Source organism: Lutjanus erythropterus, chromosome 20 (assembly GCF_056507025.1).
Source record: "Lutjanus erythropterus isolate fLutEry1 chromosome 20, fLutEry1.hap2, whole genome shotgun sequence".
Taxonomy (NCBI): Eukaryota; Metazoa; Chordata; class Actinopteri; order Lutjaniformes; family Lutjanidae; genus Lutjanus; species Lutjanus erythropterus.
In genome coordinates, this window is record NC_139336.1 from 33209975 (window position 1) to 33229772 (window position 19798).

The 19798-nt window shown below is 40.6% G+C and overlaps 1 protein-coding gene across 4 annotated transcripts in view; it reads right to left on the reverse strand.

Annotated features, from left to right (window-relative positions):
- The window catches only part of mef2ca (myocyte enhancer factor 2ca), a 34291-nt gene extending 14892 nt beyond the window's left edge, over positions 1-19399 (reverse strand). For 2 of the 4 annotated variants that reach the window (XM_084745895.1, XM_084745892.1), the window contains exons 1-4: positions 19168-19399; positions 15304-15424; positions 6224-6383; positions 2435-2638 (exon numbers count right to left, since the gene is read on the reverse strand). In XM_084745895.1, the coding sequence (XP_084602021.1) occupies positions 2435-2638; positions 6224-6277 (258 nt within the window). In that variant the 5' untranslated portion in view covers positions 6278-6383; positions 15304-15424; positions 19168-19399. Of the gene's footprint in view, positions 1-2434; positions 2639-6223; positions 6384-14840; positions 15149-15303; positions 15425-19167 lie in introns of those variants that run through there. The other 2 variants (XM_084745894.1, XM_084745893.1) reach the window with 2 other exon arrangements.
- Between the last annotated feature and the right edge of the window lie 399 nt (positions 19400-19798).

Here is a 19798-nt window from a genome sequence, read left to right on the forward strand (position 1 = left end):
AACCAACACACTCAGGTTCACAACACCGTTCTCCTTCTTCTACTCAACATGAGGCCCTGAGCAAACTTCTTCTTTTATTTTGAAAAAGTTCACAAGTTTATAACTTGTATACTCTGTGACTGTGTTTTTAATAGTCAGCAATCTACAAAAATCTGAAATTATTTACATTTAATATTAATTTTTAATTGTTTTGTCTATAACAATGTTTGAAATGGTGAAAAAAGTTCAACTGTAAGGGTTGCCAATACCATTTTGAGAAACTGGCAACAAATTCTTGGCTTTCAGTTGCCATCTGTGGCAGCCACATTTTAATATAAAGAACAGGGACAGCAAACAGCACAAAGTACACCCCAAAACTAATACATCTTTCATGTTAGCTGGCATGTTAAAGGCATGTCAGGTTTCCAAAAAATGTTGCTGGAGAATAATAACCAACCAACAGCATCTCTCTTGGCTGCTAACCCCTCCTCCGAGGGCGTTCTCGAACAAAACATTAACACCAAACGTGCAGCTGTTCACTGCACACAACAGTGCAACAGTTCTTCATTTGACCTGGGTACGCAGCCGAGTCCTGCACGGGGACAGCTTTGCAAACCTGCTCAAGTCAAACCCGCAACCATCCAAAACTGTTAATATAAGCCCTGCAACCTGGCCCGAACCTGTGAATCAACACACATACACAGTCACTCACTCGTGCTCTCCACCGGCACATCGCCTGTCCTCCTGCAGCCGTCGATGTGTTTCCATAGTGACGACGAGCCTCACTTTTTACAAGCAGCAAAATCACCAAAATTGCACCAAAATCCTCTCAAATGTCCAACTTGACCTTTGATGGTCTGTCCATGATTTGGTATCCTCCGCTGGTTAATTTTGCCTTTACGCCACCCATTTTAGTCAGGGGCTAGCCTTCATCGCTGTCAGATCAAACAGTGATGTCCCGTTGTTTGGTAGGATGTGGGGTCAAAGGTTGTGTCGCAGACTTTCACTGCTGGCTGATTAGGCATGATATTACCGTATTAGCGGATATAAATGTTAAAAATACTGCACAATCATTTTCATCTTTGATTTCACAAGGGAAAAGCATATTATTGTATTTTATGTGATATATTATGGTTTTTGCCTGCAAACTGTCTGAAATTATTTAATCTTTTACCCGTGCCTGCACCCACGAATATATATATAAATATAGTTTAACAATGTTAAATAATGTTTTAGCTGGTCACCTGCCGGGTACCCGACCTGAAGTACTGTACAACACCGACATAGTGTGACAAAAGAATTATCTGGTTAATAAAATTGCTAATAAATACAACTACTAACAACTGTTCAAGGGCCAGTAAAAATTGACTCACATCCTAGAGAACCACAGGCTGCCATTATAAATCCTTTAAACATTGTTTTATGTCACATTTTCATTATTAAGTTGATGTAGTATCTTCAGTACTCAAAATACAAGGTGTGTTGAGTCGTGCAGGAGGACGTGTCACAGCTCCTTCCTCCTCTCACTGCATCAGACTCCTGCCTGACCTTTGACTTTTAACTGCTTAAGTTGGACCTCAGTGACACGATGTGCTTAGCCAATATCCACTGTGTGTGTGTGTGTGTGTGTGCGTGTGTGTGTGTGTGTGTGTGTGAGTTTGTGTGTGTCTGTGTCCACAGAGGTTTACACTGTCTATTGTGTTCTCCTAACACGATTACATAAGCCAGGGCAGAGTAAGGTTCAGTCTTGTACGCACTGTGTTGTAAACACACACACACACACACACACACACACACACACACACACACACACACACACACACACACACACACACACACACACACACACACACAAACAGGGTCTACAAGTGGATCTGAACAACACTACAACAATTACTAGTTTTCCGACCATTACAGAATTTTTCAGCTGCAATTATCCGTCCTTTTCATCATGAATTAATCTGCTGATTCACTTTCTGAGAAATCGATTTGGCCTGTTGATCTAATCCACTAAATGTCTGAAAATATAGAATTAGAATTTAAAATTGATTCTGATATACTTGCCACAAAATTTAATAGTAGACACATATCGATTAAATAAAAAAAGCTCTAATATTTAATTGTTTTGTTTGTGACAAAATGTGATAAATGGCCACAATAATTTCACAGAGCTCAAGGTGAGGTCTTCAAATGTCTCGTTTTATCCGACCAACAGTCAAAAATCTAAAAATATTCACTTTATGATCATAGAAGAAACCAGAAAACCAGCAAATATTTGCATTTAAGAAACTGGAACATTTTTAGGCATTCTGCTTAAAAATGACTTCATTTTGAGATTTGTTACCAATCATTTTATTGTTGATTGACTCATCGACTGATGGTTTCAGCTCTAATGCCTGTGTGTGTGTGTGTGTGTGTGTGTGTGTGTGTGTGTGTGTGCATATCTGTTACTCACGTCCACGATGTCCGAGTTGGTCCTGCTCTCGTGCGGCTCGTTGTATTCGGTGTATTTGAGCAGAACTTTGTCCATGTCGGTGCTGGCGTACTGAAACAGCTTGTTGGTGCTGTTGAAGATGATGAGGGCGATCTCACAGTCGCACAGCACGCTCAGCTCGTACGCCTTCTTCATCAGACCAAACTTACGCTTGGTGAATGTCACCTGGAGGAAAGGTAGAGAAAGGAAACCGTATAAAATATCTTTATTGGTGGATTTACAGGCTGTTTGTTAGTATCAGTCAGACAAATTAGGGCAAAATCACAAGAACAGCTGATTTGGTAGTTGCCAAGCAACTAGGCTTGGGCGGTTTTTCCCATACTTTTCTGACATTCCACCGGGGTAAATGGTATATGATATTTAATTTTTATTTCTATTTATTTGAAAAAACAAAAGTGGTGACAGAATTCATTACAGCATATTTGACACTGTCTAGATTACAATGGTTTGTGTCTGATATGTAATTAGCCTTCGTAGACAAGACTTGGTGGGTTCAAATAGTTTGAATAATGAATATATAGGAAATACGCGCCCTTATTCCATGGATTCATGCTAAAGGACTCAATGACACTTGTTGCCATGGATACCAGCACGTGATTTGGCTGAACGGTGATATTTACAGATGTGTCATGTGGCTAATAGACTGCTTTTGTAGTTGGAAGAAGAAATCACAAAATAAAGATATATGTGGCAAGATTTTAATGATTACATATGTGAATCAATTAGCTAGGAGACCCAGGCTAGAAGTCAGAAATGACCAAGCAATTGTTTATTGTCTACCTCCAAATAATTCTTCTGTTGGCTACGTTCCCTATTAATTTATTTTCCGTCAAAAAACAGTTGCAACTTCTATGTTTCAGGATTACTAAATACCCTGGATAGTGTGATACCTTGATACACCCCAGGCCTAACAACAATAAAAAAACAGACTGCACAAAACAAAACAAAACAAAACAAGACAAAACAAAACAAAACAAAACAAAACAAAACAAAACAAAACAAAACAAAACAAAACAAAACAAAACAGCTTCACCAAAAAAGGCAGCGTGGTGCGCTCTCTCTGATCGGACTCTCCTTTCCTTAAAGTTCGGTGTATTTTGTCAGCCTTTCCAGGCATCCATTTGTCTCCATTAATTTCAGGACAGTACCAGGTGATGCAGAGCAGACTGTTAGAATCAATCTGCACTTAAACAGCACTACCACATAAATAATGTAACTGAAGGCAGACTTGATGTTCACACAACTCATGCAAGTTTCAAGAGCCTGCTCATCGATTTTAACTCAAAAGAATGGAGATCAATGGCTGCCTGAAAACTGGATGAAAAAAACAGAAAATGGAAAGCAGCACCTGCGAATTACAACTTGGGTTTTATTTTGGTATCATAAGGAACTCACCAACTCAGAGCTAAAAATAGGTTCAAGAAACAAAAGCGGACGGGTTGTAAACAAACTGATTTCCATTTTTATTTAGAGGTCAAACTGAAAAAGAGTTCACCTGAGATGTCTGTGATTGCACAGGAAAACTGTGTGCACACTACTGCAAACACACGAGGTCAAAGGTCAAGCAGGACATCAGTCTGTGACGGATGTTTTCAATGAACAGTTTGGGTAATAATTTTACTTTTGACCGTTATTTCCTTTTTTAAATAAATTTAATTTGTTCCTAACATGTCCGACTGTCTTACTGCTTGTGTTTATTGCCCTGTTGTACCTATTTTTAGTAATATTCCCACCTTCCCAGCCCTTAACTTGTTAAATTTAGTGTTGTTATAACCTTTCAAAATAAAAGTCAAGCTGTAGTAAACAGTAGTTTTCCTTCAATCCTACATGACTGAACAAAGGAGCTAAAACTTCTAAACAAACTGGTGTGTTTCTTTAAAGATAAAGCAGCACAACACACACACACACACACACACACACACACACACACACACACACACACACACACACACAGTGTACCATCACACAGTCCAGGAGAGGATTGTGGCGGGGTCAGTCCTGCCCTGCTACGGGGGTCAGGAAGCACATGTGCCTGCATTTCCTGTCATAACAGGAAGAGAGGAACCGCTCCCCCAGAAAAGACCAGTGTGTGTGCGTGTGTGTGTGTGTGTGTGTGTGTGTGTGTGTGTGTGTGTGTGTGTGTGTGTGTGTGAGCCCCATTGACAACAAGCTCTCAGTTGTCGTATCTTTTGCATGGAGCTCACAGGCTTCGTTGACTCACATACAATCACACAGTCGCAGCTTGTGAGGGTCACATGACACGATTTCACCAGTTTAAGGAACTATAATTTGAAGAATGACATGAATGAGGCTGCGTCACTGATGGATTTGTGAACTTATTATGCAGTAAGACACATTAGTTCCATGTTCTCTCTCCTGAATTCCCGAATTAAATAGATTTTTTATTAGACACTAGACATTGAATTCTGCCATCTGCCAAGCAAAGAATGACAGGATGCTGAAGGGTAACATCAGTATTTTTCAACCTGGACCATATTTTTTTGCTTGTTTTTGTGTGTAAGTGACTAACTCCACTCTGGTATAATCAAACAGACGCTCCTTCACTTTACTCAGCAACTGTTGAGCAAGACACAGGACCTTTTTGAACTTTTTCTGCAGTGTTTTAGTGCAAAAACTGTACATTAACTGCCACGAGACAACTTCACCGCTAAACTCTGATCCCTCTACTCTGTTCTCATCTACTGCTGATGCTTTGAAGTGTGCAGATAAGAGGAATCTGCTTCAGTGTGGCGTTTGCGATGTTTGCAGCCTAGATAAAGAGTTAGATTAACAATCTGGTGTGTTGCACCAACTGGTCCTAACTGCTAAGTCAGTCTTAGTTAAGACCAGTCTTTAGAATGGACTTCATGCTAGTTACACGACCTGACTTTAGCTTAGTCTTAACTACGCCTGTTCTTAGCGATGCATGTTCAGGTGAAGGTTATGGCTGTTGCTTAGCAGCATATATTGCTAAGATACATTGCTAACAATATTCCGCTGTCTTGCTGATTTGTAGCTCCCCATTTCTGATTTGTGGCAACTTTATGGGCAATCAAAGATCAGAAGCATTAGACTTGGAGAGAAATAACTAAAAACATCAAAAAATAGATGGACAGATGTTTAGTAAGCACAATGATTTCACCATGAAACTAGTAACTACAATATCTCCAGACTCCCTTAAAGAAATCATGCAGTTTTGAGAGTTGTCGAGAGAGTTGTTGTTGAGAGAGGAGAAACATAATAAACTTTGTGAAACACTGTCTACGACAAATTCTTACTGATTTGGGCCTTTTTGTAAATTCTGCAAATGTTATTTAATTGTCTGACTGACTTGGCGTAAGAGAAGAAGGCTTAAGTCTAGATGGTGCAATCAATCTATCTTTTAGACTGGACTTGTCAAGTTAAGACCAACTTAACAAATCGTGTTGGTACAACTGACCCCTGTTTAGTGGATGCACTTTGATGGAGCACAGTTGCTCATGAGGTTTGCATTGCAGCCTGTCTCATGGGTGACGGCTGCACGGTTCTCGCTCAACATTGGACCAATTTTAAAAATTGTTGTCCCCATTAGTCCCTTAGGCACAAAAACAGAGGAAAATAGGGTCCAGGTTGAAAAGTCCAGAAGTTACTCTTTAATCTTTGTAAAACTGTGCTGCAGCCTTCATGTTAGTCTGACATTAATGTGAAACTGTCAACACCTTTACACAAAGAGGTTCAGGTCTGAAATGTTGAAATCTTCTGTATACTCACATGTCGGTTCCGTTCGTCCATAATCCGCGCTATCTGAATCTTTTTTCTCCCCATCTTGGCTCTTTTAGTTTGTTTTTCCTCTTTGTCACAAACGTCTTCTTCTTTGATCGACTTTCAGGTCCTCACAGTTTTTCACTTTCTGATCCCAAACTGCTGGCTCCTGCAAAACACACATAACATTTGAGGGTTAAAAAATATTAGAAAATGCATCAGTCACACGCTCCAGCACACACACACACACACACACACACACACACACACACACACACACACACACACACACACACACACACACACACACACACACACACACACACACACACACACACACACACACACACACATGGACAGCAGGAGGAGGATAAACTGGTTTTAGGATTCTGTGTCACACATCTGCACAGCAATGAAAACGACAAAACAAAAGTCAAAGAGAAACATGTATGAACACCGCTTTTAATTACCAACACTGGATTGCGTGTGGGTATCATGTCATGCTATAATGCAGAGTCTAACCGCCGTTTAACCGCCATGCACGCACAGACAGGCACCATATTATCTGTTTGCATGCTCGTCCATTCACTGCGGCTGTATCCCCCTGACACACCCAGAGAACCCAGCTTCCTCAGGGGGTTACCGTACCCTCAGGAGGAAGTGAAACAGCCGGGCACGTCAGCATGCAAATAATAAAGAGTGATGAGTTTGGCACTATCATACACTGTATTTAAAAAAAACAAACATCTGGAGGGTTTTTAGAAACCACATTTGCAGACAGGATCTCGTCTTTACCGCTCGCAAGAAAACTTCCTCTCTGGGTGGAGCAGAGACGGGGCGAGCAGGCGGGAAACACCTCAAAGATTCATATCATTAACAATAAAAACAAAACTTTATTTGTGTTTATTTGTGCAACATAACGAGCTTTACAAAAGATGAAAATAAATAAAGCTCAAAAAGACACATGGCCTATACACCAGGTAAAAAAAAATCAATAAAAAAGTAAAAAGTAATTAAAATACAACAAGTAAGTAAAATAATTAAAAGTTTTATTTGTGTGCATCATAGCCCATACTGGCCAACCTTGAGTCCTCAAAAATAGGGAGCATTTCTAAATCAGAGCAGAGGAGAAAATGAGTTTGCTGCATTCTGGTGACTTTTAAAGAATGAAAGTTAACATAAAAAGTAACGTGCACAGTTCTGCGAACAGATCTACGGCCACGGGTCAGCTCCTAGTCCCTCTAAATTTTTGCCGGTGCCTAGTTTTGAGTGTCCCCAGGCTAGCTATGGATGTCAAATCCCCTGAAAAAAGTCTCAGTGGATTACAGAGAATCTGATAGGTGTGTGTCCAGACTTTTTTCCTTTTTGTCAAAAAATTGTTCTTTTGATAGTGAAGGTTGCAGACCCCCGCTCCAGTGGATCAGCAGGTCTATTACATGCTTTGGCGTGATACTGGGCCGCCACCTTGGTCCCAAATCTCAGCCATTACTTTTCCAAAACTACAAATAACCAGTCTTTTCCTTTACAGCACTTCCACATTGGCTTCTGTCATGGTGCTGGCTGCTCAGATATCATGTGTGTATGACTAATGCTGAATTTTTGACCATATGGAGACAGCAGGACACATAAACACATTTTTCGTTTGAGGCCAAAAGCCCCTCGAGTTGAACCTTCAACCTCAACAATCCATTTAACTCTCCTCATTCAGACTGGTCACATTAAGACACTCAGCCTTTTATTACAGTGAGGAGGAGAAGTTTAAGAAAAGACGCCTCCGTCCTCTTGGGAGGAATGTGATATTCTCTATTAACAGTCAATAAATCTTTTGTTAATCAGCCACAGGGCATGAAACACAGGATGAGAGGAGCACACTGAAATATGTGTTGTACTGATTAAAGATGGACCTGTGCAGGACTAACAGAGCATGCAGTGTGTGTGTGTGTGTGTGTGTGTGTGTGTGTGTGTGTGTGTGTGTGCCATGTGACCCGTGTGTTGCTCCTGAAGCGGAGCTTAAGAGCTCGGGTCGCCGAGTTAACTGGATGTTCACACACGCTGAGACAGACGCACACAAACACAAACACACACGACAGGTTTTCTTGGCAGCTTTTCTGCCACCGTCACAGCGGGCGAAGAAAGAAAAGGCGTGCTCGCTTTCAGGAGGTGGCAGCCCTCGGGCTCACAGGATGAAATGGAGAATGAAACTGGGACTCGTGAAGACGTAAGAAGATGACGCAGGTGTGCTTTTGCACAAAAAGGGAAGAGAATGACTCATTTTAAGTCAGATAATGCTCTTTTGTTTTATCTCTTTATTAAAGTTATTAAGATTTTCATTATATAAGACGAGGGTGGCAACAATTGTTTTTATTATCAGTGAATCAGACAATTTTGTGGTTGATAAAATGTTTGAAAACAGTGAGAATTGTTCACCACAGTTATTGTGATGTAAAACAAGGAGTAGAGGCAAATCTTCACATTTGAGAGGTAACTATCTGATTTTTTTTTGATTAATTGATCTTCTGTCAATGGATCAATTAATCTGCAAATCGTCTCTGCTCTGTCCTGATCTGTGTATGGGAAGGCATTTTTTTCACCCACAGCCATAAAATTTATTTATAAAATAAACCCGTTCAGGGTGATTGAAGACCCACTGCACCGAACTGTTGGGGTTTATTTCACAATAATGACCTGTTCACTGTACATTATCCTGCTCCTGCATTATCCTGATGAATTGATATTTCTCTCGCAGGATTCAAATTCTGCAGACAAGTTAGCAGGTTCTACAAAAAGCAGCCTATGCAAGAGCGAGAGGTTACGGCTCATCCGAGGAGGATGCCATTAATGTTCACGTCCCACACTGTCACGACCACTCGTCCGTGAGTCGAAGCACGCTTCTTTCTGCATAATACGGTTAGTTCTTACATGAAACTGTCTGTGCATCATCTGCTGACTTTTTCAAATGATTTTTTGAAAAGAAAAATGTGGATTCTGGAGTGAACCGTCCCCTTAAAGAATAAGTCTGATGATATTCTAGATTTTTCTCATTGTCATTAAATGCCATTAAAAGATCACAGCCAACAATGAATATATCCTACAAAGGCCTCCTTGTTGATGATGGTATGTGGCATCTTCACTCTCTCTTCCTCCTCCTTTGAAAATCACACCGGTAACCAGAAACTATTGTGTTTTTAATGACGAGAAGAACAAGGAAGCAAATATAAGAAAACAACAACATGTGCGCTGTACAATGCCCACTGTGAAAGTTTTAACAAAGACACGACACAAATGTGGCTTTTCCTGCTTTCTCCACGGCTGGGTCAGAGAGCAACGGCAGCTCGAGCGAGGACGAGAGCAGGGGTGGGAATCTCTGGATACCTCACGATTCAGTTCCAGCTCAGAGGGCGACGATTCGATCATAAAACGATCCTCGATGCATCAAAATTTTAAGCTTTTTCTGAAGTAAACACGATGCACATGTTACATTTAGGGTTGGAATCTTTTTGTCAGACTTGATTTATCTATTCTTAACTGAATGATTTCCAGTCACTTTTGCGTTGTGGACAAAATGAGACATTTGAGGATGTTGTCTAAAGCGTTTTTCACCATTTTCTAACACTTCACGGACCTTGAGAAAATTATCCAACAGCAACTGCAACTTACGATTATTTTCATGGCCGATTACGGTCAATTATTTTCTTGACTAATCGATTAATAGTTGTTTGCCTAAAAAATGTCAGAAAATGGTGAAAAATGTCAATCAGTGTTTCCCAAAGCTCAAGATGACGTCCTAAAACATCTCGTTTTGTCCACAACACAAATGTATTCAGTTTACTGTCAGAGAGGAGTAAAGAAACCAGAAAATATTCACATTTAAGAAGCTGAAATCAGACTTTTTTTTTCTTAAAAATGGCTCAAAACGATTAATTGATTATCAAAATACTTGCCAATTAATAAAATACTTGTATAATAATCATTGTGGCTCTAATATTGACAATAATCAGCAGTCGCAGCCCTACAGTAACAAACTGCTCGGTGTATTTCCACCTCTCCTGTCTCAGTCTGCTCCTTGTCTCCTACAGTCACATAACGGATGAATATGAACCGACAGCTCCTGTCATGAAGTCATAATTGATGTGTTTTTGCCACAACAACACAAACACTTTGATAAAGCGGAGTGAGCGCCGTGATACGATCAGCATCGTCTGCAGCGAGCAGCAACATGCCGGCAGCCGGGGAGCGTTACATGAATATCTGCTGTCTGAGTCACGCTGCCTGTGAGCCTACCTCACTTCAGGAAAAACGGCACAAGGATCAACACGGTTTAAATTTAGAGCGCTCACAGACGAGCACACTCAGCATGTTGTCGTAAAAAGGGAATTTTAGGCCAAACTGAGACGTGAGATGTTGAGGGTAGATTGCGTAAAAACAATCAGAGCGGGTGTGTGGGTGTGTGTGCGCTGTTGTCTGTAGGTGTGATTTAATGCAGAGTTTGATCTTTTCCAGGATGACAGCAAATCTCCACCCAACTCACGCCCACGCGCACAAACCTCCCCGCTATTTATAGCCTCAGTGTAAAGCAGAAGGACTCCAAAAATAAAAGAATGAACTTTTTACCCCAAACAACAATACGACCGGTTTCTGGCTCGCAGACACAGAGAGCGACTGTTGAGCAGAGGAAGAGATGGAAATCAGCCATCTCACGCAGTCCTCAGCTGCTCCCTCGCTTTTTTCGCCACCTCGCCAATTATTTTCCAACACGGCGAAAACCTCAGAGCGTTGAGTTTGACTACACGAGTGCCTGTTTGCATATGTGCTGTACGATTTACAGAGCACGCAGCAGAGAGGAATAGTTAATGGGTGACATGTGGCGGTGCCCTTGTATTCCTTGGCAGGACACTCTGCATGTCTCGGTGTCGGACAGCCGGGGAGGGAGGGTGGGTGGGTGGTCGGCGGAGGGTGACGGGTCAGCGGTGGGGAGGCGGTGTCAGGCTCCCCTGCGCTGGGCTGACAGACAGGAGGTGGACAGACAGTTGTTAACTCTCAGGAAGCTCGATGTTGAGTCTCTCTTCGAGCTGGAACTGAGCTCTGAATCGATTAAAGCAGCGAAGGAGGCAAAACAAGCTTCTTTCTATGTAGCTAATTAAAATCAGGAAGCTAAAAAAAGAGCAGAATAATTAGAAGGGAAAATTTAACTGGGAGTTTGATGAGAAGATTAATGGAACGTATGAAGCTACCACCAGTATTAGCTTAGCATAAAGGCCGGAAACAGGGGGAAATACTATTTTTGATTAATCTGTTGATTATTTTCACTATTAACTGATTAGTTATTTGGTCTATAAAATGTAAAAAATTATGAACGTAAGAACGTAAGAATATTTTCCTGTATTTAATTAAAATAATACATCATAACATATAGGAAAACCTGTTCTACACGTAAGGTGATGTCAAAATATTTCAACAATATTGTTAAGTAGCTGATTACGTCTCTGAAAGTCATTTTCTTTGCACAAAAGTTATTCAAGACAACGCTGCCTCCCCCTCCTACAGTGTCCCCTATTGATTTCCACTAATACAAACAGGAACTTTTCCATATCGCGCCTTTTCACACATGCCCCGACAATACCAGAAAAGATGGTGCAAAGGGGCAGTCCGGCAGTTACGAACCACTTATGGATGCCAACCATCACAAAACTCAGCAAAAAAAGACGAACCGAGGCTGGGTGGGCGCGTACCCAGCGTAAGATTATTTTCAGGAATGTGCCAGGTGAGGAGCTGTTTTTCAGTCCCTCCAGGAAGTTCACACAAATTCAACCAATTCCCGTGAATTCTGGATGACCTTGCAATTTCGTCCAAAATCTGCAACTTTTCCGCAAATTGAACAGTCACTTTTTTTTGCATTAATTTTTTAAAAAATGTTCACAGGAACTGAAAAGAACACAAAGTTTGTGATTATTATTGACATTTATCAATGCTCCGCCCACTTTTATTTTATAATTTTGTGCTTGTTGTACTCTTCTTCACCTGTTTTGTTCAAGGTTTTGTAATTATGAGTCTTTTTGGTAAAGTTACTTAAAACTTTTAATGAATTATACAAAAAAATCACAACTTTCTTTTGCAATTTTCACTTACGCCCATAATTTAATTGCAGAAAAATGCCTAGAAACATTTCAACATGCGTCACAATTTTTATTAAAAAATTGCAAAATCCTGGAGGGACTGTTTCTTGCCTGGCTCTGTTTTTAAGCTTTTTGTGATCTACTTGAATCATGTGACACATTAGAAGCAACATTTAAAAAGTGGTGGATGTCTTTACATGCTTGCATCTGCAACGTTACTGCTCTCATTTAAAAAACAGTCATTTTCCCTGAAATGTTTTGAGGAAGTGAAGTGGGAAATCGGCGGTACAGATTTCCCAGAACATCAGCTCCCTTTCACACATGACCCTGTGCAGGAAATGTCCCTGAACACTTCAGGGAAAGACTGCATGCAAATTAATTGATTTATTATTCACTACATATAAATACAGACCATGATAAACACCGTAGGTGCAAAGATGAACTTTTTATGGCTGTATGGCAATCGTTGTTGTTCAAGTCAGCATGAGCTCTTGAATAAAGGCTAACAGTGTTTTTTGTCAGAGAGCTGCACTGAGTTGCAGAAGTGCAAAACGTGTATTATTCATGTTTAGAAGCTTGATATGATGCAGAGCAATGTGTCAACTGAGTTCAAAGTGTCTCATCATCTCAAAAGAAAAAAAAAACAAACAAACATAGGCTAAATTACTGTTCAAAGTCCCCTTTAAGGTCTCGGATGTTGAGGCAGGAACCTTGATCTAATAAATGTGGTTTGGTGAGGGATACCCCTCTATAAGCAGTCAGTGAGTCACTTTGTGGCACAGACACACACCACATGCTCAGCATACATGAATGATATCACAGTGACATCTGCAAAGTCTTTATAGGACTACAGCATCTCTCTTTATACCGATGAACTCGAGACCCGGGGCGTACAGTCATAATGATTGTAGTTCAAGAACTTCAACTTTTTTCATTTACAGTTTAATTCTTGCAATTTTTATTGATGTTTTCAAGTGTAACTTACCCATGTTTTTGTTTCTTAATGACTAATGGGCAACATTTTTTGAAACTGATTTGGTATTGAGGGAGAACACTGCGGCCATCAGCCGCAAAAAAAGCTGCCATGTAATCCTTCAGGGCAACTGCACCCTTCAAAGAACGTCCCTTAAAAGTTCTTTTATTTTTGCCGCTGACAGGCTCCGCTTGTTATTCTAAGTGTCTGACAACATTATGGAAAATATCTCTACAGAGATCGACCTTTTTACTAAAGCGAAAGAGTAGATGCTTTTTTTTTTAAACCAGACACAGATGATTTACCAGTTTCTCCAGGATTTTTTGCGAGCTTTGTTGGATTTCACTGCAGCTTGTCAAAAAATTTCTGACGTACGTTGCAATGTTTTTAGGCCTTTTCTGCAATGACCCAGTGTTCGTCTCCAATCCATGATACCGTACTGTTGACGTGCCAGAAAAAAGGACTGGACTGGGAGTCTCGCACAGAGCTGACAGACAGCTGCTGTGATCCGGGGAGCCCTGCAGGAGAGGACCTATGACAGACCAGAGCTTCTGATGCCGACGAGAGGAGAGCTCAGAGTTTATGTTTCAAAGTTTGGGGATTAAAAAACAGATTTATCGTCACTCTCACTTCTCAACCTGCCCAGCCGACCACGCTCGTCTGTCCCGCAAGATAATTAGTCTCTCTCTTTGCGTCGACTGCTGACCAGAGTTACGTATTTGACATATACTTCTTGAATGTACAAAGGAGAGGGGGGGGAAGAAGTGAGACAGGAGGGACAAAAAATCAAAAGAACTGGTGAGTGCTGTCAGAGGCTGACACACGCAATTACCAAGGTGAACTGCTGCATGTGTGAATGAAACGTGCACACCTGCATGTGCTCATCTGTCAGGTGGGGCTCAGGACAGAGAAAACAAAACTTAACTGAGATCGTGGAGATGAGACTCAACAATCAACTGTTTTCTTGGCCAGTGGTTCCAAAACTTTTTCTGACATGACCCCCTTACAAAAGGGGTGTGTTTAGCCCCTCAAAAATGGGATTGAAGAGGACAAAAATCAATAATAATTCAAATAAATCCAGTAGGGTCGTCACATCGTTTGGTGCTCGGGCACTAATACTTTAGCCCAAACCTGACGTAAGCCCATTAAACATGTGAGAAATACAGCCTGACCCGACCCAAACCCGTTGGATTCTGTCTGGTCCTGGCACAAATCTCAAGCTCTAATTTGAGCACCACAAGCTGAGTGCCCTCTATTTCCATTATACAACTGATATCTCCAAAACCTGGGCCCCCAAATCGCTGGGTCCGGCCCTGACTGGTAGAAGCTCTGCGCATACTGTGCATGTCAGTATGACCAGGACACTGAGCGTTATTCTGACGGATCATAAGGCAAAAACACCGGGAAGAACCGGTGTAAATTTCACTCTACAAAAACCAGAATAATCATGATAAAGTGCCTTCCCAAAAACAAGCATCCTTTAAAAACTTTCTCCACCTTTAACACGAGTTTTATCAGAGTTTAGTTCAGGTTCTCTTACCGAGTGTTGCTGTAGAAAAGTAACTTTAACTCCTCACATGTTCCGACAGAAAACTTCCAGACTGTTTCCACCTCCAGTCTCTGTCCTCCGCGGCTCCGTCCGTCCGTCCGTCCGTCCGCACAAACCGCGTTAACCGAGCTGCAGCTCCGGGCTCTAAACTAAACAACCTGACCGCTGAACACACCGAGCCGAGAACCATAAAGTTCTCCAGACACGGAACCTGACAAACGTTCTTCTTCTTTTTCTTGTTCTGCTGAGAGAACAGAACAGATCCACACTGAGGAGGAGAAGCAGGAGGAGCAGCAGGAGGAGGAGGAGGAGGAGGAGGAGGATTATCCCGCTCCTGTTTGTTTCCTGTTGTTGATCAGTCAGATGGCGTGTGAAGCCCGCACCGCACGCCCCGCATCACACACACACACACACACACACACACACACACACACACCCTGGAGACACAGCTTACCTCCTCTCAGCTCCGCATGTCCTCCGCGTCTGTCTCTGTCCTCTCTGCGTGTCTCCGTCCAGCGGTTCAGTCCATCGGTGAGTCTCCTCCTGGAGCACGAGCTTCTCAGGCTTGTCAGCACCTGGACGTCAGGAGGCGGCATCACCACACACACACGTGCACGCGCACACAGACACAGACACGCGCAGAAACACACAGAGGAAATAAACCGAAGATGAGAAATAGTTTGTGTGTGACATTAAAACCTGATGAAACTAATATGATACCAAAGTTAACAAATAAAATAGTTTAATAAGTATATTTAATAAATAAATCGTGTTTTCAACAGGTTCAAACTATGAGAATAAACATTTATTATAAAGAGCCGACATGTCTGATCAGGATCAATACCGCCTCCCAGTGAACACTATTCAAACTGCAGTTTCACTGATCAATGTTCAGCTGTTCACAGTTTGGCTGCGACTAACGATTCATTTCATTATCGATGAATGTGCCGATTATCGTCTTGATTAATTGTTCGGTTGTCTAAAACATGTCAGCAAATAGTGAAAAATGTTTTAAAAAGTTTCATGCAATGTCTCAAAATGTCTGTTTTTGTCCAACCAATAGTCCAAAACCTCAAAGAAGTTGTGGAAGACCAAGAAAACTAAGAAAGCATCCACATTTGGAATTACAACTGAAGGTGTAGCCACCGATCTTTTGCTATTTATGCCTGTAAACTGAGTAAGTGATTAATAATTTGGCATAAGTATGTCAACATATCATGAAAATTTTGAAAAAAGCTTCAGGTGACATGAAATGTCTGTTTTTATCCAACCATCAGTCCAAAACTCAAAGATATTCAATTTATTACTGCAGAACACGCATTTGGCACCAAGAAAACAAATGATGATAATAGGCTATTAACTTTATTTTAAAATAGTTAGAAATAATAAAATATAAAAATATTGATCAGTGCATCTTAAATCCTCCTTTAAAGACCTCCCATATCCATACACTTAAAGATATATGCAGGATTTTCCACTTCCTTAATCCATGAGTGTACTTATATAATATACTAATAGAAGTTAAAGAGTCTTTTGTTGCAACAAAGCTCATTAACTTCAGTTGTCATTTCTAAACTTTGAAAAGCTGATTTCACAAGTTTCAACAAACATTCTTAAGGTGATTAATCCACCAGTAAGACTTATTCTCCATCAGTCTTTACATCTGCAGTACAAGCTGTTAACTTTCCTGTCAATATCCCATCTTCTCCTCTGCTCTCAGGTTTCATTTCCTACATTAAGAGCCAAAAATATCATCTGGAAATGTATCTATTTAAATTTAATGTGGCAAAACACGAACGTTAAGCATTGAGAGTGATAGAAACCTTTAAAAACTGATGCACATAATAATATTATTTTTAACCGAAGCCAAAATCACGAACATAAAACAGTTGTGACGAGACACATAAGGTGCTCTTACTTAAGAGCTGCCTATTTGTATTCATGTTTTAAGTTATGTCACATTTGTATTTAGATTGTCTTTTAAATTGTATCTGAATCTCGGACATTTGCTTTAAATTCTCTTTTCAGTTTAAATTTCAGTTTAACAATCACTATTATTTGTTTGAACGTCTGATTTATTACATAAACTGTGATCTACTAATCAACCCAGAGAAAACTTTTTGTTTGTGGAAATTAATGTTGAAAATTAATGCCATATATTTAGTTAGATCTGCAGTTGGCTGCTATTTGTAGGAGCTTTGAAGCTGCCACAAACTGAACATTTCAAATGTAATTTGTAATTGTTGTGCTTGCAAATCTTATTTTTTTTAATGCTGAGAAATCCCAAATTAATCATTCTGTTATCTTGAAAAAATAACCTTCGCTATTTCGAGATGATCAAACTCTGATCTTGAGAAAACAAAAACATGCATAGACAGCATCTTGACAACTGCAGCAACTGATTTAAACTGGAAAACTTTTTTTTATTATTCCAGTCAAACAGCCGCCAATCTGGGCAGTCTTTTTTTCCTGGTTCCCGTTTGGCAACAATGGTCTTTTGGTTACAGGCAGACTGGACAGTATCATCTGCTTTAGTCGACCCACTGTGAGCCTGTCCCTGACAACAGTTAGTCATGATGTAAATACCCTCATATCAAATCACCAGCGAAAACATCCGTACAACAAATGGCAGCCACAAGTTCATAAAAAATTCATGTGGTCTGCTTTGAAACTCCCAAACAAACCCCACAGAGCAGTTGGTGTATGACATGGTCCTCTGTTGTGAGTGTTATGAAGTCATTTTCTTTTCATAAATTATGTTCATATCAAAAAATTGTTATGTTATCTTGAGCAAAACAAAACAGTTAAAGTGTGATCTTGAAAATAACAAAAGCAAGGCCACTCTGTTCTGTTTTTTCTTTGGTTTTTTAAACATATTTTTTTAAAACCCCAAATTTAGACATAAATCACAGCATTCAGCTTCACTAATGCACATAAATAACCAGGACAGAGAATTCAAATTCAAAACACAAAAAGTCAAAGCAAAATTCAAGTTCAGAAAACATATTTTACAATTATCTAACTAGTAGCACAACTTTTACTGCACAACCAAACCACTGACCTACTTAGAATTTCAATCACAAACTACGGCTGTCAGAAGTAAATACACATCAACAAGTAAATCCACCATACCACCAGCTACTGCCTCACAAAACAAACAATGACTGTCATTAAAGGAGCATTAAAGGGTCGCCCATAATGATGACAAACCCAGAGAATCAGAAGGGTCCTGAAAACGCAGACCTCCGCCAAGGCCAAGCGACCTATGTCACAAAGTAAAAAAAAATAATTTGTGTATCCACACTGTGATTCAGAGCCACTCCAAAATTTACTGGGTTCTTCCTTGGCACACGCTACATCCTTCCAACAAGTTTAATAAAAATCAGACCAGTAGTTTTTCTGTAATCCTGCAGACAAACAGACAAACAAACAGCACCGAAAACAGCGGAGCTAATAGCCACCATATCTGTAGTTCTACAGAGCATTTTAACATCTTTCAGCCCATTGTTTAGGGGTTATTTTCCATTTTCCAAGCTTATCTCAGATATAGCAATATCTACAACAACTTGCAGCCAGTGGGCCAGATGTGTTATGCAATTTTCTACAAAAAAAACAAATCAGCTGATACATCCTAAATATTAATATTGGCACAGATGAGCTGGTGAATGTAATGGAGGTGGTGGAGACCAAAAATGGAGCTAAAAGCGAGTGAATACTGGGTTTATTTATTCATTAGGCCTGGGCGATATTGCTGAAAACCTATCACAATACTCAAGTTTCATACCGGTTGATATTGATAATTGTTGATCATGTAGGTTGTGACTGACTACATGTTGTAAACTCCAAGGGGTGGAAGCAGTTAAGCTGATTAAATGAGCAAAAATCACAATATTTTTGACTAAATACCTCAATATAATGGATCCAAAATCTATGATGATATCTAGTCTCATATCACGATAGGATATAATACAGATATATTTTCCAGTCCTAATTTATATTTTATTGAATGACCAGAAAAATGACCCCAAATAAATGCTAATGTTTCCCTGTTGCTAACACATTAGCATTACAACGCTGTAAGATCACATTTTTGTTTACATCTTGTTTCTGCTGCCCCCAAGTGGTCAAAAAAATTAAAATGCAAAACAGTTATTACAACATTCAGTTTCTATGTCCAACATAAACACTTTTTGCTGTCTTGAGAACATATTTTCCGTCTGTCCTGCAACAAAATTTAGCAATAATCCAGTTTTCTTCAAATTTCCTGAAGATCTAACGCCCTTAAATCATCCAGCACCACCATCCACAGCTCACTCACCGCTGCTTTTTGTTCTGTCTTCACCTGGAAGTTTTCCCCAGCAGCTCCAGCTGTGGGAGTGTGCTCGGTCAATCCTTGTGTCAAACAAGAAGAGATTCTTTTTTAAAAAAGAAAGAAAAGTGAAAGAAGAAGTGATATTAAGCCAGACCAGCTGGCTTAGAAAAGAGGGCGACCCAGAACTGGGCTGCGTTTGGATCTGAGCTCAGACCGCACTGAGCCGAGCTAGTCTACACCCATCAGACCCTGACGCTCAAACACCACCCCCTCTGCCCCGACAACACACACACACACACACACACACACACACACACATACACACACACGCACGCACACACACACACACACACACACACACACACACACACACTCATACCCTGTGACCTCCTGTGTCCGAGCTGGCCCGTCTGTGGAGGAGCGCGGTCACCTGTCGCTGTCACTCGCGGTATATTTAGCTCTGAGGTGTCAGTGATGCTGCATGTGTGTGTGCATGTGTGTGTTTCAGTATGTGTGTGTGGCAGAGAAAAATGTGTTGCTGACACTCAGGGCCTCCATGGGCCTTGGTGCAAGAGCCCAGGATTACTGCTCCAAAGACCGGCGGCTCGACACATTACATCCAGAGAGAGACAGAGAT